This window comes from Cyrtonyx montezumae, unplaced genomic scaffold (assembly GCF_038088225.1).
Source record: "Cyrtonyx montezumae isolate F1298 unplaced genomic scaffold, pur_monq_1.0 scaffold_31, whole genome shotgun sequence".
Lineage (NCBI taxonomy): Eukaryota > Metazoa > Chordata > Aves > Galliformes > Odontophoridae > Cyrtonyx > Cyrtonyx montezumae.
In genome coordinates, this window is record NW_027072036.1 from 5,431,550 (window position 1) to 5,456,882 (window position 25,333).

Below are 25,333 nucleotides of genomic sequence, written 5' to 3' on the forward strand. Positions count from 1 at the left end.
AGGAGGGCAGCGTGGGCACAGACACAGCTGGGGCTGGGGCAGAGATGAAAGCTGCAGCCCAAAGGCGCCGTCCTCGCAGCTCTGTGGGGACCTTGGCAGCTCACGGCAGCGGGGCCGGGCCCTGCCCTGGGCTGCAGGCACCAGCAGCTCCTGCTTATCTGGTGCCAGGACAGCCCAGGAGTGCATTGGGGTGGGGGATGGCACTGCTGGGGCACAGTGGGGCTGGAGGCAGTGCCAGGACCTTTTCTCCACTGCCCACAGGCACTGCAGGATCAGTGAGTCACGAGGCTGTGCCCGTGGAGCCAGAGGGTGCCTGGCTCTGGGCATGGATCTGTCCCACCACCTCCAGATGATCTGGGCAGCAAAAAGGCCGAGAGAACCAAACCCATGAGCTCTGGTGGCTGCCGAGGGGCTGCAGGTGGTGGGGACAGGCAGTGCTCTGAGCTGCTGCCCCATTGCATCTCTCTGTCTCACTGCCCAGGAGCTGAGCTCCAGCCCGGTGAGCTGCCCGCTGTCCTGTTTGTCCTGGGCACATGAGCAGAGGACACGTCGCCAGCTGGGGCCTCTGTGTCTGCATTCCCCCCATCCAGGACCAGGTGCTGGGGGGCTGCAGGTGACCTCCCCCATCCCCAGCCACTCTACTCCCCTCTGTCATAGCTCTCTCTGGAGCACGACTGATCCTCACTGTGTTATTTGCACAGTGCTCCATAACCGTGTGCAAAAAATATTTTAAAAACTGGTTCTACCGACATCCGAGGAGGGGAGAGATGTGAGAAACAGGATCTTTTGGGGAGGCTCATGACTCAGAACTTGGAGCTGGTGGCAGAAAGTCAACGCAAACGCCCTGATCAGGGATTAGCTTTGCCCCAGAGGAGCGCACGCTGTTGGGGTCACCAAAAGCCCGAGGGCAGCACCACTCCAGAGCCCCGGGAAGGAGCTGTCCCAGGACTGGGTGCAGGTGCCAGGAAACAGCTGCCCAAGCACTGGAGCGTTCGCTGGGGTTGAGTCAGGGGTCAGAGTGGTGGCAGAAGGAAATGACAAGCCGAGACAGGAGAGCTCTGCCAGCCCCCCCACTCCTGCAGGGGCCACCAGGGCTCAGTGCCATGTCGTGTTAACGCTGAACACGTGGGGATCTGAGGGACTGCGGAAGCATGGCACCCACCCCTGGACCCCACCACCCATGTGGGACGGCAGCGTGCTGGGAAGCCTGCAGGAGGGACAGCCTCGTTGTTTTGTCAGTTCTTCTAGTCATTTCCAGACACTGGCAGACTCCCCCGGGCACGCAGCCAGGCGGTGCGTGAGCCTCCGGGAAGAGGATGTGTTTTAAAAGCAATGTTGCAGCTTTTCCCATTAAGCAGAGCATCCTCATGGGGAACTAAACCCAGCGGTGCCGTGAGCTTGCAGAAACCTCCGGCCTTCCTGCAGGGATGCCAGCACCGGGCCGGGGCTCCAGTGCACCCCACTGTCCTCCAGCAGCATGACCCCCTGCCTGTGCTGGTGTGGAAGCAGAGATTGCTTCTTACATCCACTGATCGTGCTGGGGACACCCTTCCATCCATCGATGCTCCTGGGAAGGTCCTTAGGTCCTCTGACGGTCACTCTTGGGGACTCCCTTAGATCCCGTGATGCTCCTGGGGAGCCCCCTACGCCCACTGGTGGCCCTGGGAGCCCCTTACACGCACTGACGGTCCCTGATGCTCTCGGGGAGACCCTCACATCTCCTGGGGGTCGCTCCTGGGGAGACCTTCGGTCGCACCGCCGCTCCCGTGGAAACGCCCGGAGCGCTCCGAGCCGCATCCACCGGCCGAACATCCGCAGCCCCCCCCGCTCCTCCTCGGGGTCTCCGCCGTCACCGCCCCCTCCCCGCCCCCGGAGGGGTTCCCCGGATGCACCCGGAGCTCCGCCCGCCCGCGGACGGCCCCGGGGCCGCGGTCCCCACCTGCGCGCGGGCGGAGCGGAGGGGCGGGGCGGAGGGGCGGGGCGGGGCCGTCCCGCAGCCCGGCGGGGCCGCAGACTCCGCCCCGGCTCCGGCTCCGGAGAAACTTTCCGTCGGCGCCGTACGCTCGGCGGGAGCCCGGAGCCGGGGCCGCAGCCGCAGCCGGGGCGGGCACGGCCCTATGGGCAGCGGGCGGCGCGGGGCTCTGCCCGCCGCCGTCATGTCCGCCCCGCGTGCACCTGCGGAGGGCGGCGAGGCCGAGCCCGGCCCCGCCGAGGTGTCCCCGCGGAAGAAGAAGGGCGGCGGCAAAGCGGGCGGGCTGCGGAGGGCCTTCAGCTGGCTGCGGGGCCGGAGGAGGAAGAGGAGGGCGGGGAGCCCCGCGGCCGCGAGCCCCGAGCTGCGCGGAACAGGTGAGGGGGGGCGGGGGGCACGCGGCGGTCGTCGGGCGGGCGGTCCTGGAGGGGTCCGGCGGTGGTGGCCCCGAGGTGGCCCCGGAGGGGTCTGGGGGAGCGGGCAGGAAGGGGTCGGGGTGACGGCTGCGGCGGCCCTGGTGGTGGCCGTGGCCGAGGCAAGGTCACGGTGGTGGCCAAGGAGGGGTGAAGGTGACGGCCGCGGTGGCTCTGGGGGTGTCTGGGGAGGGGACGAAGTGGTGACCGAGGAGGGCTGGCGGTGGTGGCCACGGAGAGGGTCAGAGGGGGCTCCTAGCGGTGGCTGAGGGGCTGCGGTGGCGGTGGTCGCAGCAGCCCGGACCCACTGGGACCCGGCGCTCTCACTGCTGCCCCGAGGGCTGGTGCCGGTTCGCTGGGTCGGCTGTGGCTCTGCGCTGACTCAGAAGGTCGCTGGGGCTGAAGGAAACCTGGAGGTGCGCCAGCCTCCTCCTCCTCCTCCTCCTCCTCCTCCTGCTCCTGGGCCCGGTGTTTGCCCTGCTCCAGGTGTGGCCCTTCCTGTCCTCGATATGGCCCCCGCCCCATCCCCGTGCGGTGCTGTCCTCTGTCACCCATCCCCGTCCGGAGCTGCCCGTGCAGTGCCGTGGGTCGTGACACGCTGTGGCAGCGGTCACAGGAGGGATGGATGCACGGCTGTGTGCGGTCCCTGAGCTGCGAGGGGTCCCGGCTGTGTCACAGCAGCGTCACCTCCTCAGTCACTTTGGTGGCACCTGGCTGCCGTCCCCTGGAGTTTTCCTCCTGTCTGCCCTGGGGAGTTATTTCCCAGGACTGTGGCTTTGAGAAACCCTTAGAAATCCGTGATAAGGAAGGAGGGGTTATGGAAAGGCGGGGGGGGTCTCTGGGGCTGGGCTGCGCGGGGGGTCCGCGAGATGCTGCACACTGAGCGTGCACGCCGCTGTGAGCCTGAAACCTGAGCAGAAAAAGCGAGCTGTGCCAAAGCATGTGATGTTCCTCTCTGCAGGAACGCCCGCTCCAGCTCTGTCAACCTTTCCTTTTTTAATTTTTTTTTTATCATTAATTCTTTTTCCTGAAGTTTTACCGCTCAGCCCCGGTCAGCAGTCCCGGCTCCAGCCCACTCCTCATGCTGTGTCAGCCCACGTGTTCAGCATCTGCTCAGCACCCAGGGCGCGGTGCTGCGCGGTGTCCCCACGCGGGTGGCAGTGCTGTGGGTTTCTGTGCCCCGTGGGCTGCGGGACCCCCGGCTGACAGCTCCCCTGCGTTTCCCACGGAGCCGCTCAGAGGTGCGGACGTGCAGCGATGGCAGTGTGTGCTGGATGGGAGCACCCGGCTGGCTCCGGCTCTCGGCAGCCCCACCCTGGTTAACCGCCTCCGGCCCGGCCGTGCTCGTCCCCGGGGCAGTGCCGTGGCCTCGCTGCCCCCTGACCTCGTGTGGGCGCTGTGTGCTGTCCTTCCCGGTGTAACGGGGCCGCAGTGCTCCCCGAGCAGCTGGGAAGATGGCTTTGGTGCACGTTGTGCAGTGTGGGTGCGGAGCTCGGCTGTGCTGGGTGCTGTGTGATGCTGCGGGCTCAGCCCAACCTGGCAGTGTTTCCAGACGTGGAGCTGGGGGCTGTGGGATGGGGAAGGGGAGTGTTTCAGTGGGTCACTGCGGTCTGGGGCTGTGCTCCTCTGTGTGTGCGTGGTGCTGAGCTCTCCGTCGCCCTCTGTTTGCGTGGCTGTGGGTGCTGGGTGTGGGGTGCAGCTGTGGGTCGGGGCTGATTGGTGCTCCAACCTCAGCATCAGCCGGGTCCGGATAGCTCAGCAATGAGAAACGCAGGATGAAAGTGATCCCGTTTTGGATCAGCCCGTGCTCCATCTGATCACAAATCCCAGCTCACAGTGCTGGGCTGGGGACAGCAGCGCTGCCATCATCCCCACGGCAAATCTCGGCATGGGAACGGCCCCCGGGCAGGAGCAGCCCCCGGGAGGATGGAGCCGTCTCCCGCGCAGCCTGGACACAGCGTCCATGAGCACTTGGGTGACGGCCACAGGCGCTTCCACCGCCACATCCCACTCCAACCCGCGCTGGCGGCTGGAAGATGGAAAAAGAGCGATGTGTGAGCTGGAGGAGAGCAGCCAAGCCTGCAGCAGCCCTGGCTCAGGTCGTTCTGCCCTCCTGCAGCCGCTGAGCGCTGCACTTCTGCTCCCAGGGCACACACTTCCCCGATGCCGTGGTGGCTCTGGAGGCTGAGGGTGTTGTGAGCCCTCGGGACGTTGGGTTGAACCCTCAGCTCCTGCGGCCTGCCCTGCGCTTCTCGCTGTCTGCAGGAGGTGTTCGGTTGGGCCCAAGGGAGCTGGAAGCTCTCTCTTCCTGTGTGAGCAGTGCTTGCAGACCCACGGGGCCTGGCAGCCCTCGCCCCCGCAGCACCGCGTGCCCCGAGCTGCAGCACGGTGCTGTGAGCAGGCTGCTGCTGTGCCGTGCCGTGCTGGGGCTGTTAGCCTGGATTTTGGCTATGACTTTATATGGGCCTCACAGCGTCGCTCGAGATTCCCCAGCAAAGTAAAGGGATCGATGTTCTAGAAGCACGAAACGAGCGCTGGCTTCTCGTGTTTGATGCCAGCCTGGTGCAGCAGCAGCAGCAGGCTTCCTGAGTGTGGGGTTAAGAGCACAGCTTGGAAGGCGCGCAGCCGCTGCTCAGCGGGGCTCAGTGCTGTGTGCTGCTCCCACAGCAGCTCCGTCCCCACGTCCCCATCTCCACTGCAGCACCATTTGGTGTAAGCGTGTTACGGTCCCGAGCTGCTGAGCTCTGCTGCCCGGATGGAGGCCGTGGGGGGGTGCTGCTGTTGTGTGCTGCCCACGTCTCCCACCGCCCGCGCGGTCACGAATTCGTTAAATCTGCAGAAGGCAGAGAGTGACACTTCAGAAAATGTGAACAACAGGAATCCGCCGTCCGGAGCCGAACAAAGAGAGGTGTGTCCTCAACCACAGCTATTCCACCTGGAGACAGCGGCAGGAATTGCTGTGGCAAATAACGTTCCGTAAGAGCCGATAAAACTCTTTTGCCGGAGTCGTGTTTCCTTTTAGAAGGAAGGTTTTATTTCATAAGACAATATCATCATTGACTTCGTCTCCAGCGCCGGGGGGGATGTGGGGTGGCGGAAGGCGAGGAGCTGGGCAGGGATGAAGTGAAAAACCCTTCACCCACGGGAGGAGCAGTGCCCGTGGCCCTGTGCTGGGAGCAGTGCTGCCCTCGCTGCTGAGTGCTGTGGCAGAGGGCTGAGCTGTGCGGTGCTGCAGCAGGAACTAATGGAAACCCTCCTGGTTATGTATTGCTGTTAATGATTGGGGATCTCGAGCGGGGGTTTTGTGTCACCTTTGCCTCTCTGAGCTTTGCTTCCCCATTACGGGAACAAGGGCTGAATTCCTTTCTCGTTCAGGCAGCACGGCTCCTGCTCTGTTTGCTCGGGGATGGGGTCAGCACTGGGACTGATCCTTCCCTGTGGGGCGCAGAGGGGTTCCTGCCCCACAGGACATGGGCTGTCTGCCTGGTGTGACCGCACCAGGGTCGGATGTGCTCGGAGCAGTTGTGCAGCGATGCTGAGATCTGTATGTCCTTATCCAGCTCCCTGGTGGAGCTGGCTCTGACCTCGGCTCCTGCTCCCTGCTGAGCCCCGGAGCAGCGTGGTGGATCAGTGGGAGTTGGGTGCTGGAGCAGCAGGGAAGTGTCTGCCTGTAACTGGGGCAGCGCTGCGGGCTCCAGCCCCCTCTTTTTGCCGGGAGAGAAGTGAAAATGCTTCGCTTCAAGAAGCGTTTGCTGGAGCTGTGTCATAGCAGAGAGAGGAAGGGCACAGTGCGGGGGGCTTTGAAGCAGCAGTGGCAGGATGCGGGGTGCAGGATGCAGCCCCTGCACTGCTGAGCAGGGAGCTCTGACTGCTGCTCACGTGCCCGTGTCCTGATTTAGTGTCGGGGTGCAGTGCTGGGGGGTCTGGCACGCGGTGCCCTCTGCCCCACCCAGCGCCGGTGGGAACCCGAGCAGCGTTAATTCCACTGCGGCGAAGGAGACCGAAGTCCAAAGGTGAACTCGTTGTGGGTCACCTCGGGAGCTCAGCATACAGCATCCGGCTGATGATTTTTTTTACATCACCTCCTCAGTTGTAGTGCAGCGCCTACACCACAAAACCACCCGTCCTATTCAGCCGAGCCTCCGCTGAATCACCGAAGGAACATAAGCAGCGCGGCTGGGAGCTGCCCACCCTGTGACCGGCCGACCCCTCCCTGCCCCCGGAGCGCTTCGTTTTCTCCTTAAAGCAGAAGGGAGAGCTGCCGCTCGCTCGGGCTTGCTGCTGGCCGTGCCCACGCGTGTTGCAGCGCCCGGCTCCGGGCTTGGCCGTGCGCAATCCCCGCGGCTGCAGCAGTGCCGCTCGGAGCTGCCCCACGCGGCCCCGTGTCCGTGGCAGCCGCTCGCGGCCGTGGGGTTGGGATCGCCCCGGGTGGGTGCGGAGCAGATCGCAGTCCTCGTGTGGTGGTGCGCGCTCCGGGCCCGGCTTAGGGCAGCGGATGCGCGAACCCTCGTCGCTTTGCGGCCCCTGGGGGAGGTCGGGATGGGGGTGTACCTTTGGGGCTCCACGGGCCCCCCCACCACCACGGGGTGTATCTCCCACCGCGCCGGAGCTGAGCTCGAGACGCGCAGAGTTTGTGGTGGGCTCAACTCGGCGTTGCCCACTCGCGATTCCACGCCGACAGCGGAACCCGGAGAGCGGAGCGGGGCCGGGGGGGCCGTACCCCCGTGCGGTGCTCCCACCCGCAGCGCCCACCTCGGCCCGGGGCTGGGAGGGAGATCCCGGGAAGCCACTCCTCTCCGCCTGTGCCATTGGTTCCGGCAGAGCCGGCTGCGAGCTGGGCTCCCGCAGCGATGGGAGCGGGCGGCCGGGAGCCCCGTGCTGCTGCGGGCCCCCCCGGCAGCCCCCCCGGCACCGCCATGTAGGGCCGCGGCATCCTCCGCCCGGAGGCGGTGGAGGGTGAGATCGGAGCCATGGGCAACGCGTACCGAAAGAGGAGTCCCGCGGGCTCGCCCTGGCCGTGGGGTCGGGCTGGGAAGCCGAGGGCAGGTAGGAGCTGGGGGGACGCGGATCCGTGCCCCCGGGGCCGTACGGGGCCGTGTGCTGTCTGCTCGCTCGTGGGGTGCTGCGTGCTGCCCAGCTCGCAGCTTTCCTGCGCTTATCGGGACGGCGATCGCCCACTCCGTCGGTGAGCGATTTGTTTTTCTCGGCAGCATCCCGGCGGGTGGAGCGGGGCCCGGGGCTGCCGGCATCGCGTGCTCCTGCCCTGCCCCGGTTACCCCGCTGTGCCCTGGGAGTGACAGAGCCGGGGCAGCTGTCTGCATCCCGAGGGGATGGGGATGGGGGGGTGAGGTGGTACTCAGGGGGCACCGACTGCAACGCAGCTTTGTGCTCTGGGGGTGCAGTTCAGAAGATGAGGAGGCAGAGGGAGGCTCAGCTCAGCTCTTTGATCCAAGGAAGGGTCCCAGGTGAGCTGTACACGGATATGGGGCTGTCAGACCCTCGGGGTCCCTGCCAGCCCCCTTCTTGGTTCTGTCAGAGCAGGACGGTGCGAGCAGGCAGGCTGCTGACCTGTCCTGCTGCTGTTAAGCTGTTCCCCTGTGCGCTGCATGTGGTGGGGAGGGAACGTGACTGTGCTCCTGCCTTGGTACAATGGGGTTGGTGGGGCTGAGGTGACATTAAGGGTCCGTTTGGTGGCTTGGCTGTGCTCCCTGCATGCCGAGTCCCCTTCCTGTGGTGTGTGCCAGGTCTGGTGTCCTTTGGTGCATGTCCCCAGCACTGCCACATCCTGCTCTGCTGCCAACACTGCCAGCATCCCAGTGTCCCTCTTGTCCCAAGGCAAACATGCCACAGCCTGGACTGACTGGGCTCAGGGAGCAAGAAAGCCATGTGAAACTGCAAGATGTGGTTCAGAGATGTCCCACAGAGCATGGCAACCAGAAGGCTCAGCCCTGCAGGAGCTCTGCAGGTCCCTGGAGCACAGGGACAGGTTGGGATTTGGGCTCTGGGAGCACTCATGGTGCCATTCCGAGTTCTCAGCCTCATAACTGAGGGGTAAAAGGTGTGTAACGTCAGTAACAAAGCCTCGATTTATCCACACCATCAATTACCTGTTGAAATCGAATGGGTATTAAGCAAAGCAAACAAGTCCCAAGGAGTCAGCTGGGAAATCCCTTTCCCTAAGACTCTGTGGGTGAGACGAGCACCTCCCACCCTGCAGGCTTCCCCCAACCCCTCTCCCTGCAGTTTCCTGTCCATCAAACCATTGGGGTTGGTCCCGGTGGGGACTGGTCCCCTGCTCTGTGCCAGCTCTGTGGTGCCCCTGGCACAGCCCACTGGTCCCATCCCGTATCCATCCCCTGGGCTGATGCTTTTCTCTCCCAGGAGGAAGCTTCCTGCCAGCCTGGCTGCTTTCCCAGCGCCGTGCCTTGCTCCAGAGGTCGCACCCAATGTCCCCCCACAGGCCTGGGGACACAGGTTGGCTGCACCACGATGGCATGGGCAGATCGGCCCAAAATGTGCACAGTGGGTGCAGCACCGCCGTGCAGATGCTGGGATGGGTGAGGAGGGCTGAAGGGCACGGGGTGGAAGGCACTGAGAAAACATGGGGCAAGTTCTGTTTGTTCTCTGCCACTGCTCCATGGCAACGGTGCGGTGGCCACAAAGCCAAAGAATTTGCATTGTGTCGCCTCAGCGTTTCGGAGAGCACAGCTGGGAGCACGGGCTGGGGGCAGGGTGCCGGCCCCGCTCTCTGCCGTGGGGCTGCCCACTCCTCCTCCCTGACCAGGCCCCGGGGTTCCCAGATTTCAGATCTGGGGATCATTGTGCATCACTGGTGATGGGGCCAGCAGCATCCCGTGGTCCCCATCTCCGGCTGCTCGGCCCCACTGCAGCCCCCAGGTTCTCTTGGGGTGGGCTGGTGTGGCTGGGGCTGGGCATGCCTCCTGCTGCTGCCCGGCTCTGCAGGAGTTTTGCTTGGCCAGCCACATGCTTTCTGAGAATATTTGCAGGCGCTCCTCCCTGGACCCGCTGACCGCTGCCGTGTAACCTCCCTCTCCTGGGGTTTGTTGTGTTTCTCCCCTCCCGTGCGGTTCAGTCTCTCCCAGCCCCTCCAGACCCGGTGCCCTGGGTGCAGGCAGGCAGCGCCCGGCGCCATGTGACTGCCCGATGCCTTTTGATCTCGAAGGGCAGGAGCCGTGGGACGGGGCTGGCAGGAGGCTGAGCTGCCCACGACCTGCTGCCTGAATCGGTGCTCGGGGCACTGCGTCCTCACCTGAGCGGCCCAGTCCTGCTTCTCCGAGGTCCCTCTCTCCCAGGTCCCCCTCCCCATGCCAGAGCAGGGGATGGATGCATCACTGGGTGCATCCCCTCCGCTCCTCCCTGGGCTCTGTGGCAGGAGCTGTGTGGGGAAGGTCCCTGGCAGTCCTTGAGCACCATGGAGACTGAAGCCTCTTATCTGCTCCTTATCAGGACAGCCCCGCCAGGCCCTGCTGAGTCAGGGTGCAGGAACGTGGCTCTGGGCCAGGCTGCGCCCAGCAGGAGCTGAGCAGCCAGCTGGGCCCATGGGGCTGCAGGTCCCTGCTGCTGGGAGCCCTCGGTGCTGCTGTGCATGGAGAAACCTGCAGGGTCTTGTCTCTAATCCATTCCTGGATCTGCTCCCGTGCGGAGCACAGGACCTGCTGTGACAGGCTCGCCTGACATTTGCTGAGCGCCTTCGGTCCCTGCGAGCACTGGGCATGAAGGCACGTGTCGTGGGGATGGACACGGGCAGTACTGGGAAGGGTGCATGGCAGGAGGAGGAGAGGAGCTCAGTGGAGGCAGAGCAGCACTGACAGAGCTCTGGACTTTGGCACAGCTCAGCATGGCTCGCTGGGGAGGGAGGGGGATCGTGGTGTGTGTGCAGCTGGGGGCTGCCACGTGTGGGCCTCACCCCCAGCCCTCCCCTCGCCCTCTGTCTGTGCCCTTGCTCTCTGTCTGGGCCATTCCTGCCTGGATCCGGCTCCCAGCTCAGGCTGTATTTACCTTCAAACCTGTTTGGTGGCTTCTCAGGAGGGGCCGAGCGCGGGTGGGGACGCAGCAGGAGGCCCCGTGCAATGAGCTGGGAGCGGGCACCGTGCTGCCTGTGTGCTGTATGGGAAGGAGCAGCACAGGAGGGACCCCGGCTCCCAGTATGCTGTGACCAGAGTACAGGCTCTGTGCTTTTGTGGCTCGTTTTGTCCCCATTCTGCTGCTGTGCTCCTGCCCTACAGCAGCCGTGGAGCACGGCCCTCCCACAGGTGGGGTTTCCCCCCCATCGCATCCCCACCTGCCCGTTCACTTGCCCAGGGCACTCGTGGTAGTTTTCTGTGCCGTAACTGAAAGGAAGAAACAGACCCACATTTGTTTTCCCATTCAAAATTAATTTTATTTCTGTCTCTGCATGGGATTGTCTTTGAGAACAGAGCCAGCAGCGCCGTTCGGGTCGTGTTTATTTACTTTGTGAGATGTTTTCCTGGCTGGAACATCAGCCCCGGAGCGCGGGGCAGGATGGGCTGCGACCCCGCAGATAGAGCTGCGTGACAGCCAGGGGCTGCGTGGCCAAAGCCACCAGCAATATTATTGTGCTCTTGTCCTGCCTTGAGACAGCTCAGTCCCAGCATGCAGACCCCACGCAGAGAGCTGGGGCAGCAGCAAGGCCGGGGAGCTCCTGCAGCTCTCTGGGCACGGAGGGACGGTGCTGTCCCTGAGCAGAGGCTGCATTTGCACACCTGGGCATCACCATTTGGTGCCTACGAGCACCGTGTGGTGCCCCGTGGTGCACAAGTTCCCTAGTGCCACGCAGAAGGGATGGCAGCATCTCCTCCCGTTGCTGCTGTGGGACCTCGCAGCCCCCGTGCCAGCTCCCCTGCTCCTCCTCCCCATTTTTCCCCAGTGAGTCAGTGGTGCCGTGCAGGCGCTGCCTGTTCCCCGCCGCAGGACCCGAAGGCAAGTCGGGGCAGTGCTGTGCAGGCTGCGATGGATGTGCACACCTGGGGATGGTGGCCCAGCCCGCTGCTCGCGGGAGGTGCAGGCACAGCGTGGAGCACGGAGCCAGCACTCGCCCTGAGCCTGGCCACGGAGGGCTTCTTCCTCTGGCTCACCCCCAGAGCAGAGCCCCATGGCTCATTGTGTCCCTGCAGTGGAGCCAGCACCATCTCCTTGCAGCGTCCTCAGCTGTGTGGATCCATCTGTGCTCCTTTGGGGTCTCAGCCCTGGTCTGCCCCTCCAGACCGTCCCTGCCGTCAGCGGTGCCTCGCCTGTTGGACTCCAGGTCCTGCGCAGGGAAATGGTCCTTGGGATCGTCCCGCCTGTCCTGGGCAGGAACCAGTCCTGCTGCAGGATCCGACTGCCACGTGCAGATGAGGCACGTGTGTGCCAGGTCGGAGCAGGAGGGCCTGGAGGGGACGGGTCGATCCGGCACATCGCAAGGAATGCGCGGGAGCTCAGCGGGCGTGTTGCTGCTGGCGTGGGCCACGGCTGTGTGCTGTGCTGCAGCTCCATCCTGCTCCATCCTTTGCTGCCGTGGATGCTGAGCCCTTCCTGCAGCCCTTCCAGCCGTGCTTGCAGTGCAGCGTGTGCCGCCTGCTTTGTGCACCCTCAGCCCTTTCATTATGGCCCTTTTCCATTTGTGCTGTGAAAAGAGCTGGGAGCCTCTGCCTGCGGCCGCCGGCACCTCCTGGGTGAGCGCGTGGGCAGCGGGGCCGATCCTGCCGTGCTGTGGGACGGTGCTGTGTGCGGGGTGAGGTGTGCAGAGCTGCAGGAGCTGTGCAGAGGAATCCTGGAGCATCTGCACGGCGGTGCAGCCCGACAGCGGGTGCTGGGGGGCACGGCGTGGTGTGGGTGCTCCCTTCCTCCGCCTGTGGTTCTATCCCCTCGTGCGTGGGCACTGCAGCTGCCAACCCCCCTGCCTGCCCCAGCAACTGGAGCTACTGGTTAGACTGGTCTGAGGCCCGGTTATGCCCCAGTGCCACGGGCTCCAGTGGCTGTGCCACTGCTGTGCTGGGGGACGCGGTGGGGACGTGGGGGCACCGGCCCCATCTGCCACACTGCAGCACATCCCAGGGGTTGATGCTCGGGGACAAAAAGCCTCCCAGCTCCCCCCAGTCGGCCGCACTGCTGTGGAAGCCAGCGTGCCGGCTTGCAGGATGCTGTGCCCAGCGGGGGCCAGGCACGGATGATGTGGATGATGCGGGCGGGTTCCCTCCGGGCACGGGAATTTTGGGGGAATTCTGTGCACGCGGCCCCGCAGCAGGCAGGGTGCGTCCCCGCAGGATGGGGGGAGGGCTGGGGGCGAGCGGGAGGCCGGAGGAGGGGCCGCGTTCTCCTCCTCCCAGCACCGGGAGCGCGGTGGGAGCAGCCGGGGCCGTCCCCTCCTGCCGCCGCGCATCCCCCCCCCCCGGCTCCGGCCTCTCCCCGCGCAGCCGCTCCGCCGGGCGAGCATCCTCCCGCCGGGCATCCTGCAGCCGGCTGCTGCGGCACGAACGAGCGTGGGGAGAAGCAGCGGGGGTCTCGGCATCCGGCCCCCCCGGTGCGATAGGCGGCGGCGGAGCCCCCCTCCCGCGGGGGGCAGACCCTTTTCCTGACCACCATGGTGGTTTTCATGGGCAGGAACCTCTCGTCGCTTCTGGCTTTCTTCAAGAAGAAGGGTGAGTGGAGATGCAGAGGAGGGAGGGAGACGCGCTTGGCTTGTCCTTACACAACCCCGGCGTGCCCCGACCCCCGCGTGCCCCGGGGGTGTCCCCGCAGCTGCTGCCGCCCCGCGGAGGGCAGTGAAGGTCACCGGTCCCACTCTCAGCGCGGGGACGTACAGAGCACAGCTCAGCACACCCCACTCTCCGCTGAGCCCACGAGGGTGGGGGTCAGGCGAGGGGCTGCCGGCCGTGGGGAGGGCAGTTCTTAGGGGAAGGGCAATGCGATGGGGTCGTGGTCGCCTTGTGTCCCTGCATGAGCATGTAGGGGTCCCCAAAGACCCTCCACATGCGCCCTGCAGCCAGCCGAGCCCCTGGGTGCTGGGGGTGCTGGTGGAGGCAGCTGGCTTGGCTCGGCGTGCAGCAGGGTGGGCCGGCTCCATTGTTCGGGGCCTGCTCTTTGTGTGCTGGAGCCGGAGCGTGGCCGGGGCCGTGTGAGCTGCGCGAGGGCCGGGGCCTGGGCTGCCCCAGCTGGCGATGCCGAGCAGTGGGTGCCTCCATCCCCGCAGAGCTCCCCTCCAGCACCGCCGTCTCCTGTTGTCTCCCTGCCCCTCCTTTCCCCTCCCTGCCTGAAGTTGTTTTTTTCCAGGCAGGAAGAGCTGGAGGCTCTGCAGGCGGCTGAGGGTGGGCAGAGCGAGCTGGGCTGTGCCCGTGTCCCTGTGTCACCCTGCCCCAGTGCCCCCACGTGCAGCCCCCAGTGGGGACCGATGCTGCGGGTGGGGGCACCGCTGGGTGCTGGGAGGGATGGGGCTGAGATGGGTGTGCACAGTCCTGTGCTGTGGCACGTGGGGCTCTGCCACCTGGTGCAGCCGTGGAGGGGGCACAGCAGCCATGGGGTCCCCTGGGGGCTGTGTCATGGTTTACCAGCATGGGGGTGAGTCCCCTCTCACTGGGGTTCTTTGCGAGGCCTTGAGATGATGCAGTCCTACAGAAGGAAAGATCTCTCTGTCCCTCTGTCCATATTTGCCCCTTTGAGCAGCTGCTTTTTTGGCCCTCGGGTGAAGGTGCTGGGCTGGGGAGGAAACCCCGCATCCCCCGCAGCGCAGACAGCCTGACTCCTGCTGATCGATCAGGCAGAGCTGCAGGGAGAGGCTGCTCCGTGCTCTGAGCTCATGGCAGTCTGCATCCTGCCTGGCCGCGGGGCGGGGGGCTGCTCACGTGCAGGGGGGGCTGGTGGGTCACCCTTCTGCTTTTGCAGGTGCTGCCAAGACCGAGAACGACAAGCGGCTGAGCGTGCAGTACAAGCCGGGTGATGAATGCCCCGACAACGTCTTCTTCCCCAGCACGCGGCCCCCGCACCTGGAGGAGCTGCACAACCAGGCCCGCGAGGGGCTCAAGTCCCTGCAGCACCAAGGTCGGTGCCCCCGGCCCCGAGGGCCCCCGCTGTGGGGCGATGTCCCCAGGGCAGTGGGATGATGTCCCCGGTGCCCCGGGCAGCTGGCTGGCCTGCCCGTGTGGGCGGTGCTGCGGACAGTGACCAGAGTCCAGCACTGGGGGTGGCACTAGTTGCTTCTGCCCCACTGCCCTGAGGGGCACGGGCTGTGCTGCTGGGCTCAGCAGCTGCAGGCTGACCCTTTTATTTCCTCTCGCAGAGAAGCAGAAGCAGACCAAAAGTGCCTGGGACCACGGGGACAGCAGCAGCCTCCAGGTGAGTGTGGGAGCTCCATCCAGCCATGCCTGGAGCTCTGTAGAGGAAGGAGGTGAGCAGGATGGCCCTGCTGCACAGGGCAGAGAGCAGCACTGGGGCCCAGAGGTGGCAGGGATGTGGCTGAAGCTGGGGCTGCAGGACCAGGCCGGGTGTTGCAGGGCAGGAGTGGGCTGTGTCCCCTTCGGCGTTGTCCCGTTCGTCCCATGATGAGGTTCTGTCCCTGTCCTTAGTGCATCATGCCCTGCCTCGTGTGGCTCTGCCTATGGCCTCCCACCGTGCCCATGTTCCTCTGCCCCCCCCGTCCACCTCACTGGTGTCCTCTGGCAGTGCTGAGCGAGGCAGGGAGGTTGGATGGTGTGATGGGGACTGCCGGCTGCATCCAGCCCCGTGGTGGGGCCTCTCCCTGGCTGCCGACGGGCGAGAAACTCCCACTCTCTTGGCTGAGCTGGAGTTTGCTGCTTCCTTGGGCTCTGACCCCACTCCCAGCGCCTCACCCACGTGTATTTGCTTAAACTGCTGCCTCCCTTTGGCTCTTGGCCACCTTAACCCCTTAGAAGCAGGCGGTGAGGGCCTAGGGAGGAGATTCACAGGGCTATGTCTTATTCTGACCTCTGGAAGATGCTTTGAAGGGATGAAGGGGGCACAGGGAGCCATGCCCATTGTGAGGCTGTGAAGCCAGAATGGCACGTGTGTGCTGTATTTCCCCTGGCACGGCCACCCCATAGCGTGCCCCAGCCCTGGGGCAGTTTGGGCTTAGTGGTGGTGGGGTTGATGCTTCCCTCTGGAGTGGGGGCAGGGCAGTGCTGGCCCCATCCCTGCCGGACATGGCTCACCTACTCTCTGGGGTCCACGGGACTGCGTGGGGTCCCTGGGGCTGCTCCCAGCCCCACTCCTAGTGGGAGGACTCTGGCTGCTGGTGTGGCTGACTCAGCCTTTGGCCCTCGGAGTAGCTTTTGTCTGGGCTGTGAAGTCAGTTCGCGGCAGAGAAGCAGCCTGGAGGGGACAGGGCCGCTCCTTCCCCACAGCCCGGGGTCCTCCTGAGCCCACTGTGTGTCCCCACAGAGCTGTGCATTGTCAGAGGATGACACCGTGTCCTTACAGAGCAGGGCGGCTTCCTGCGTCACCGACAGCGCCTCTGAGGACGCCCTCTCCATCCGCTCTGAGATGATCCAGCGGAAAGGTACCGGGCTGTGGGGCTGGGGGCCACGAGCCAAGCAGGGGCACGGAGCTGCGGAGCCTGGTGGGAAACCCTGGGGGCTTTGAGGCTCAGCACTTGCATGGCCACGAGGCAGTGCAGGGATCTGGGGGCCTTTGGAGGGAAGAGAGCGGCTCTGGCTGAGTCAGAGGTGCTGGGATGGAGCTGGGTGAGGGGACAGGCAGTGCCTCCTCCCTGCTTGGCTGCCAGTGCCCCCTGGGCTGTGCTGGGTGTGTGAGCAGCAGTTGGTACCGGGCTGTGCACACTGGGGACATGTGGCCCGGGGCTCATGTCACATCAGCTGGACTCACTCACCCCTTCCACAGGTTCCACCTTCCGACCACACGACTCCTTCTCCAAATCTTCGGAGAAGGGCGGCAGGAAGAGGAAGGAGAGGAGGACAACGGTGCTGGGCATCCCCCAGCACGTCCAGAAGGAGCTGGGTAAGTGCATGAGCAATGAGTTGTAGGGTCCAGTCCCCCCCCCGCCGGGGCTCTGTTTGCCTCAGCTGGGTGCATCTGCCTTGAGGTCACACCTGCCTCACTTCTCCCTGCTCCCAGGTCTCAGGAATAGCCGGGACACCAGGGGACGTCTCACAGATGGGCCCGTGGGCGGCCGGGCACCGCAGCCCCTGCTGAACGGCGGCCAGGTCCCCGGCGACGCCATCCGCATCCCCACCATCGATGGGAACCTGCCACCACTGGACGTCCCCGGGGGTGCCCGTGTGCGCCTGGGAGCCTTGGAGGAGACGGACACGGCCCTGCAGAAGCACATTGACCGCGTTTACTACGACGACACATTGCTGGGGAGGAAGACGTCGGCCAAGCTGTCGCCCATGGCGAGGCCAAAGTCGCTGGCCGTGCCAGGCATGACCACCAGCGCCAACCCCCCGGAGCTGCTGAGCCCCGTCATGTCCATCTCGCCCCAGGGCACCTACATGTCCAAGATCATCCCCAACGCCATCCTGCCACCCATGGTGGACGTGGTGGCCCTGACGCGGAGCAGTGTGCGGACGCTGAGCCGCTGCAGCCTGGTGTCGTCCAGCCCGGCCTCGGTGCGCTCTCTCACCCGCTTCTCAGAACACAGCGCCCGCAGCCGTGAGCCCTCCTCCTCCAGCGACAACTGGAGCCACTCGCAGTCCACCGAGACCATCGTGTCCAATAGCTCCACCATCTCCTCGCAGGGCGGCTCCGACCGCCGGCAGGCTGAGGTGGGGCTGTGCAGCGAAGCCGACACCGCACGGCGCTCCGACACCGATCAGATGAGCGTGTACAGCTCCGCCAGCTTTGCCAGCGCCTGCTCCAAGCCTGCTGCAGTGCACACTGCACACGGGCTGCTGGCCGTGGGGCCCCGCAGCATGGGCGGCAGCAGCGGCCGCACGTCCCCCGCCTTCAGCACCAGCAGCCAGGCAGAGGGCTCGGACACGGGCAGCCTGGCGAGTGAGCGCTCCTCGGCACGCAGTGTCTCACTCAGGAAGATGAAGAAGCCCCCGGCACCCCCTCGCAGGACCTTCTCGCTGCACCAAAAGGCGGAGGGGGAGCACAAGGTGCTGGGGCTGCCCCCCAAGCCCGACCGGCGGCCGCAGCAGACGAGCGATGTGCCGTGGTCCCCATGCCCTGAGCCCTTCAGCCCGATGGTTGAGGATGAGGTCTTCTCCTCGTCGCTGAGCGAGACCAGCAGCATCCGTTCTGAGAGCCTGGCCGGGACCAACTCCCCCAAGACGCTGCGGGGCAGCCCTGGTGAGCGGGGAATCACGGTGGTGCTGAGGGAACCCTCAGCTCAGCCCAAGTGGAGCTGCCCGGATGGCTCTGACCGCACCATGTCACCTTCCAGCGGGTACTCCAGCCAGAGTGGGACACCCACACTGCCCACCAAGGGGTTGGGACCCCCAGCCGCATCCCCAGGCAAGGCCCAGCCCCAGAAGCCAGACCGGGTCTGCTCCTTACAGTCCCCTGCGCTGTCCGTCTCCTCCTCCCTCACTTCGATCTCCTCCTCGGCCTCAGACCCCGTGCCCTCTGAGGCACCGCACTGCGTGCAGAGCCGCTCGGATAGGTTTGTCATCCCGCCACATCCCAAGGTGCCTGCTCCCTTCTCCCCGCCGCCCACCAAGCCCCAGACACCTGCTGCCCCCACCGGTCCCCTCTCCCCTTCGCCGGACCCATCGGTTCCCAGCGCTGCTGGGCAGGAGACCTCCACCAAACCCAGCACCAAGTCACCGCCGCCATCGCCACCGCCCGCCTACCACCCGCCTCCTCCGCCGGCCAAGAAGGCAGAGGTGAGCCCTGAGACTGCCTGTGAGGCCCCCACGGAGGCTACCTGGCCCCCACCACCCCCTCCGGCCCCCGAGGAGCACGACCTGTCCATGGCAGACTTCCCCCCTCCAGATGAAGCCTGTTTCTCCAGCCTGCCCCCTCCTGATGCCGTGCTGACCCCAGCAGGCGGGAGGAACCACGCACCAAACATGGTGGCCACATCTCCCTCCTCCTCCACCACCATCTCCTCGCTTGTCCAGCAGCCGAGCTCACCACCATCACCCACCGCGCCACTTCCTGGGGCCACCACCGCGTCACCGCCTGAGGCCGTCGTGCCCCCACCGCCACCGCTCCCCCCACCGTCAGCTCCCGCTTTACCGCCCCAAATCTGCCTTAAGAAGGCGGCGAACGGCTCCCGGGCAGACACCAAGAAGGAGCCGGCATCGCGCAGCAAGAGCGGCCCGGTGCCCAAGGAGGACGCCAGCCTGCCCATCGTCACGCCGTCGCTGCTGCAGATGGTGCGGCTGCGCTCGGTCAGCATGGAGCCCGCCGCGCCCGAGGAGCGCGCGGTGCCGCAGAAGCCGCTCCGCAGGGCCCTGTCCACGCGGCAGCACAACTCTGCCAAAGATGCGGTGCCTTCAGACGCCGCTGTGCACCTCACGGCCTCCGCTGCGCCCTGCGGTGAGGCCTCCGGGCTGCCCTGCAAAGCCCTGGGCGGCAGAGCGGCTCCTCCTGGCCTGGAGGTGCCTGCGGGCGATGGGCAGCTGTCCCCCAGGCGCAGATCCCCCACCTCCACCGCCAGCTTCATCTTTGCCAAAAGCGCCAAGAGGTTGGTGATCGAGACGCCCTCATCCCCCGAGGCGCAGGCCGACCTGAAGAAGAACTTGGTCACCGAGCTGATGAATTTCTCCGGGCAGCGCTCGGCAGCCCCGGCTGCTGCCCAGCAGGGCCCAGGCAAGGCACAAGCGCTCCGAAAGCCCGGCAAGGTGCCCCCTCCCGTCGCCAAGAAGCCTTCGCTCGGCCCGGGGCCGTCCCCATCCCCCCTGAGCCCAAAGGCACCGGAGGTGCTGGGATCCCCTGCGCCAGATGGGAAGGCCAAGGCAGCGGTGGAGGAGAGCAGGACGGGCAGCGAGCCAGCAGGGACGGCCGAGGGCAGGAGCACCGCGCATGTGGAGCCGCCAGCACAAGGTATGCGGAGCAGGAGGGCTGGGGATGTTGGCTGAGCCCTCTGCGTGAGCTGGGGGCCCCGCGGCCAAAAGCTGTGGCAGTGCTGGGGGTGGTGCCCGGGTCACGGGGCAGAGGGACCCAGCACGGTGCAGAATGCGCTGGGGCTGCTGTGGACACCAGGTCAGCAAGGCGAGGGACGGTCCTGCGGGAGGCTGGGGCACCAGAGCGGGTCCCTGATGGGCTCTTCCCTCTTGCCTTGCAGACAGACAGGGAGAGACGGCCTGAAGGATGGCATTGCAGGACTGGTGCCCCCGCGGACAGGAATCCAAATCTCTCAGGGACCTGGGCAGGTCAACGGATGAGTGTGGAACTGGCAACTAACTTAACACAGGAAGCAAACAGCCTTAGCCTCCATGGCCTTGATGATATTTATGCAAAAATGGTGTTGGTTTCACTTTCCTAAGTACTACAGCTTTATTTTGCATTATTTTTTTTTACTGGACTCGAGGCCTGTACCCAGAGCCAGCGCTCCTCCCTGCCGGGCTGCCGCGTGGTTTGCGCGTGTGGAGCAGAGCAGCTGAGCAGAGAGGAGAGCGAGGGGCCACAGCCACGCAGGGGGGGACACGGAGGAGGACAGCCCTGCCTGGGCACGGAGCTGGAGCTGCCCTGCTCCCAGCCAGCTGCGCCCATGAGGAATCAAAGCACTTTGGACAAAAGAACTGGAAGGCTTCGGCCACGGCTGCCCCTGGAGGACTTGGGCAGAGGAAGCAGTGTGAGACAGAGCCCTGGATGGAGTGATGGGGCCGCAGCCCTGAGGAGAAGCAGGAGGGGGCTCTTGGCTGGCACTGCTCCCTGCCTGCAGCTCGGCCCGCCGCCGGGCACAGCCAGCCGGGAGCCCTGCGAGCTGGCGTTCAGGCCCTGGGCTCTGGAGTAGAGCCTTGATTTCTGTTTCTGTAAACTTTGGTCGCATTTTGATTTCTTTGATTGTAAGAAAAAAAAAGAAAAAAACAAACAAAAAAACCCAAAACCAAACAAACAACCCTGTGCCGCCAAGTAGCCCCAGAGCTCTGTACCTGGCTGGTAAAGATGATGACCGAAGCTCATTGCCTCCTGTGCTTCCTGCCTTAGGGCCTGGCTGCTGCCAGCCACAGCCTCAGTGCAGCTCTGGGGTACACACGGACCCAGAGGGGCCGGCTCCTGGCCAGTTGGGCTCCATGTTTGGCTTCTCCTGGCAGCACTAGAACAGGAGCAGCCATAGCCATCCCCCCTTGGACAGACGGGTGCACCCGTTGCTGTGAGTTTGACATTTTATTTGGGTTTATGACAGACAGATGGTTCCCGAGTCAATGTTTAAAGGCCAACTGCCCCATCCCACCCCAGCCTGCCATGGGCTCAGGTCAGACCTGGTGTGGCAGGGGGTGCCTGGGCTCCCGGCCCATGAGCAGCAGCCCCACCCCCAGCCTTGGGTGGGCTGCATATGGAGCAGAGCAGAGCAGGGGACAGGAGCTACCTGCCAGCCAGGCAGCTGTCCTCCACCCTGGTAGCAGCAACACAGGTTTGATCAAGCAGCTTTCCCTTTCAACCCTCATGGCAGTGCCTGCACATGTTGTCCCAGAGATACAACCAGTGAGCAGGTTTCTAGTCCATGGCACAACAGGGAGCAAACCAGCGACCTTAGCAATGAGCCAGAGGACATGGGCACAAGAAACACAGGTCCCTTAGATGCAGTGCCACTGCCAGGCCCCAGCTCCAGCCCACAGCAGATGCAGGCTGAGCAGTCCCAAGGCAGAGATGATGGGGGCAGCTCTCCTGCAGCCTCTCACTGTTAAGGTGTGTGGGAGACTGCAAATTCAGGTCCAGAGCTGCCAGGTCCCGAAGGACTAAGCCCCCTGCTTGAGGTGCTGGGGAAGGAGATGGGAGAGGAGACTGGGGAGGAGAGCCTGGATGGAGGGGTGGAGGGGGCAGGCAGGAGGCGTGAGCCGTGGCTCTGGTGCTTGTTAGCTGATGCTCCCTCCCTTCAGGCTTTTGCATGAGATGTTCCCCAGCTTGGTCAGGAAGTTTCTCTCCTTCCATTGAGCAATGCAGTCCTCAGAGATGCGGAAATCAGCCTGGAGAGCGGAGCGGGGAACAGGGGTGAGGCCTGGGCCACCCTGTCTGGGACTGCCCTGGATGCTGCCTGAAGGTTCACTGACCTTGACACATGCAGCAAGCAGACAAACAGAAGTCACCCAGTGATGGGAACAGTGGCATCCACACGTCCCTCAGCATTGCCCTTCTCAGTGCCCGGAGCCCCATCCCTCACCTCGACTGCTCTGTGCCATGGCCCAACCCTAAGCACAGCCCCTCACCTGCAGCTTCTCAAACACCTTCTTCTTTGGCTTGAGCTCATCGTCAGGCTCCCCATCCTCGTAGCCCTCCACGTAGACACGCTCCCCAGCGCAGCACTCAGCAGGTGGGTCCAGGGGCTCCACTTGTCGTGGCTCCCCCACACTGCGGAGGGGTACACGGGAAGCAGTCACCCCCAGGCAGTGCCCACCTGCCCCTTGGCACTGCTGGGCTCTGAGGATCAAGACTGCACCCCTGGAGGGGATGGCCCTGATTCCCCCCTCACCTGGAAGCACACAGCACCATGCCCTGTGACTCCACGCCCCTCATCTTCTGGGGTTTGAGGTTACAGAGCAGCACCACGAGCCTGTCCTGCAGCTGCTCCTTAGGGACAAATTGCACCAGGCCACTGACCACAGTGCGGGGCTCGGGATCGCCCACATCGATCTTCTCCACATACAGGCTGTCAGCATCTGGGTGCTGGCAAGTAAAAGCAAGGTAAGGAGCAGAGAAGGGGACTGGGGTGACAGAGAAGAAAGGGGCAGGCTCCTCCTCTTTGCCTTTCCCCATACACAAGTGCCCTTGTCACCTTGTAGGAAGGCTCCTCCCCTCTTCCCATTGTGCCCGTACCTTCTCCACACTGATCACTTTGCCAACACGGATGTCCAGCCGAGATGGGACAATATTCTCTGGTTCTGAGTTCTTGGTGCCTTTCTCTGCAGTCTCTACAGCGCAAAGGGAACAGTTGCACCATTCACCTTAAACCCTGGGAGTTGGCCAAGCCCCAGGGAGCACACAATGACCCCCACTTGCTGAACTTGGAGCTCCTGAATTCCTTGTTTGTCTGCACACAGAAGAGAGGTCCCTCTTCTATTTTCTGCCTCTCAGAGATGCCTTCTGCCATCTCCCACTGGAGCAGGCAAGCAGTGCTGGCACTGTTCTTTCCTCATTCTGCAAATGCTCTCCAGGAGTGGCCCTGGAGAGACTCTCTCCTACCCAGCCCCATATGGCCAGAGCCCCACTTCCCCCAGCAGCTCCTTACTTGCTTTGGATGGGTTGGGATATGCTGCATTGGTCAGCTTCTTCAGCTCTGGACTGTTGAATTTCTCTCTGATGGGGTCAAGAAGTTTATTCAGGGCCACTTCCACAGAGTTCTTCAGGTCTCCGGGGTGCACAACCTGTATTGTGATAAGCAGACAGGTCCATGGATTGTTCCCCCAGTGTGGATTTCCATCTCCCAGTGCTGCCCTGAGCCCTCCCAAAGAGCTTGTGGGAGCTTCAGGGACAAGGAATGCATTCAGTCCCTCACCCACCTGCTCAGCAAAGTCCTTCTCCAGAGCTTCATAGGCTGTGTATGTTTTGTTTCCTCCCCATTTTTCTTCTCGCAGAATCACAAACTCTGTGAGACACAGATTAAGGCTCAAATTAACCCCAGGAGAGGCTCCCCCTGCTCAGCCAGATAAACCTCCCCACTCTGGCCAAGAGCTAAGGGACCTGCAGCAGAGCTGGTAAGAGGGTGTGCAGGGTGCAGCCTGCGTTAGGGATTGTGTATTCCTGCCCCCTCCTCTTGCCCATAGGAAAAATGACCCCAAAGCCCATTAGTGGGGAGCCCCTCACCCGACTTGAGGGGAAAGAGGACGTGCTTAATGAAGGAGAGGACACCATTGTTCTCCACATTCCCTGGCTCACAGAAAGCCTTCTTCAGTTTCTTCTTCACATCTTCTTTGCGGTCCAGCAGATCAATTTTTGAGTCCTGGAGAAAGAAATTTCCGTAGCTTTTTTCCTAATTTCTTCCCCAAAGAAAGAACTCATGCAGACGTAGCTGCACCTTTTCCTTAGACCTCAGCGTGAGCAAAGTGAGAAATTCCCATCTCTCAGGGTGCAGCCTCTCCTCCCCACCCATGAGCCCATGCCCCTTCAGAGCTCCAGTCACGACTCAGGGACCAACCTCTTCTGATGAGCTCATTTTGCTGCCTGTCAAACCAGGAACCATTGGATTCATCAAGTGGACGCGCTTGGCATAGCCCAGAGAAGGAAGGTACTGGGAAAAAGCAAGGAAGCAAGTCACGGATAGAGCTCTCCTGCAGATAGCTTTCACCCATACTCCCTGTTTGCACTGGCTCCAGATAACCTTGAGTGTGGCAATAAGACCCATGGGTTCACATGGTCCTGATGGCCACTGCCAGGAACACGTGGCAGCCCTGACTGGCACACCAGAGCCCCACGGACCACAGGAGCAGGAGCTGCTCAGAGCCCCGTGACACTAACTGAAATCACAGTGATGCTTCTCCCAGTGGATCAGTGAGAGTCTGAGTCCTGTGCCAGGATCACAAGGGACTCAAACACCCCCATTCCTAACCTTCTCTGCAAAGGTGAATATCTTCCTCTGATCAACTCCTCCAAACTGCGCATCGACCTTTAGGTATTCCTCGTCCAGGGCCTGAGGAAAGACACAGCCTTGAGCTTGGCCCCAGGACTCCATGCTCCAGCTCACTCAGCCTTCAGAGGCCCTGCCTGTGCTCCAGGATCTGCCCAGGCACCCCCCAGCATATGTACTCTGCCAGGCAGCCTCACCACGCACCTGCAGGCCTGGGTAGAGCAAGCCACTCAGCAAAGGGTGCTCCACCTGCTTCACCACCTCAGCTCCTGCCTTCTTCGCGTCGTGCTGTGTCACCACAGATGACAGACGGTACACATCCAGTGTGTACTCCCTGTGGGAAGGAAAAGCACGGTCAGCACCAGGCAGAGGGACAGCTGCAAAAGCTGCTTCACAGAAACATTGGTGCTGGCCACTGAGAGTGGCCTGAGGCACCTTCACTTTGTTCCCTGAATGACAGTGCCGGGGAGCAGGCTTGGGAACAGCAGCTGAGCCCCAGGCCAGCTTCTCCTCTGCACAGAGGATCAGAATTCGGATGAGAACTCAGAACTCACTTGCTGAGCTGGTAGTCCGTGCCTCGGACAAACTTCAGCTTTTCCAGGGGCACTCCAATGCTCTCCAGCATGGCTTTGATCACATTCTCATAATAGCGAGTGCGCAGCTCCAGCAGCTCCCAGGGGGCCTTCATGTTGTCTAGGTAAGCGTGGAGGTCAGCAAAGAGGATTGTCACCTGGCAGAGAGGGGGCAGAGTCGGCACCGTGCTGGTCAGGAGATCCACAGCGCAGGGGAGCGCTGCCGGCCCGGCCCCGCACCTCGCACCCAGCCTTCAGGAAGTCGGCGATCTTGGACATGGGCACGAAGTAGGCCACGTGCGGCTTGCCCGTGGTGGCAGTGCCCCAGTAGATCTTCACCTCCCGCTCCTTCAGGATGGCCATCAGCTTATCCTCACCCAGCACCTCCTGCAGAGAAACCCGAGAGCAGCCGGGCTGGGGCTGGCACCGACCCCGAAACGAGGCCCAGCGGCGGGGCGCGGCCCTCCCTACCGCCGTGCCCAGGGCCCAGGCCCGGCCCGCTGCCCCCGGTACCTGCAGATTGCGGGTGATGAGCTGGTACTTCTCCTGCGGGCCGGGCGCGGTCTCCATGGCGGCGGCTGCGGGAACAGCCGCGGCGATCTCCACGCAGATCACGCGCCGATCCCCGCGCAGATCTCCGCGCAGATCACGCACCGCGCCCGCGTTGCATCAGCCACGCGCGGCGCTCCCCGGCGTCGCTCTGACGTCACTT

General features: G+C 63.9%; 2 protein-coding genes across 4 annotated transcripts; one reads left to right on the forward strand and one right to left on the reverse strand.

Moving 5' to 3' along the window:
- The first annotated feature begins 2,044 nt into the window (after positions 1-2,044).
- NHSL3 (NHS like 3) lies at positions 2,045-20,652 on the forward strand. Of its 3 annotated transcripts, none has more exons than XM_065744636.1 (7): positions 2,045-2,346; positions 14,284-14,439; positions 14,678-14,733; positions 15,796-15,913; positions 16,255-16,371; positions 16,489-19,368; positions 19,610-20,652. In XM_065744636.1, exons 1-7 carry the CDS (start codon positions 2,118-2,120, stop codon positions 19,630-19,632), a joined length of 3,579 nt encoding a protein of 1,192 aa, XP_065600708.1. In that variant the 5' UTR covers positions 2,045-2,117; the 3' UTR covers positions 19,633-20,652. The 3 variants fall into 3 exon arrangements, with proteins under 3 accessions (XP_065600708.1, XP_065600709.1, XP_065600710.1); XM_065744637.1 differs by lacking the exon at positions 2,045-2,346 and adding an exon at positions 7,181-7,428; XM_065744638.1 differs by lacking the exon at positions 2,045-2,346 and adding an exon at positions 12,986-13,043.
- Positions 20,646-25,197, reverse strand: YARS1 (tyrosyl-tRNA synthetase 1). Its single transcript, XM_065744687.1, has 13 exons — positions 25,135-25,197; positions 24,862-25,008; positions 24,604-24,779; positions 24,254-24,383; positions 24,032-24,112; positions 23,621-23,713; positions 23,290-23,425; positions 22,986-23,071; positions 22,715-22,850; positions 22,303-22,397; positions 21,959-22,152; positions 21,696-21,837; positions 20,646-21,455 (listed from the first exon to the last, which is right to left on the reverse strand). The coding sequence occupies exons 1-13, from the start codon at positions 25,189-25,191 to the stop codon at positions 21,345-21,347; spliced, it is 1,584 nt and encodes a 527-aa protein (XP_065600759.1). The 5' UTR covers positions 25,192-25,197; the 3' UTR covers positions 20,646-21,344.
- Between the last annotated feature and the right edge of the window lie 136 nt (positions 25,198-25,333).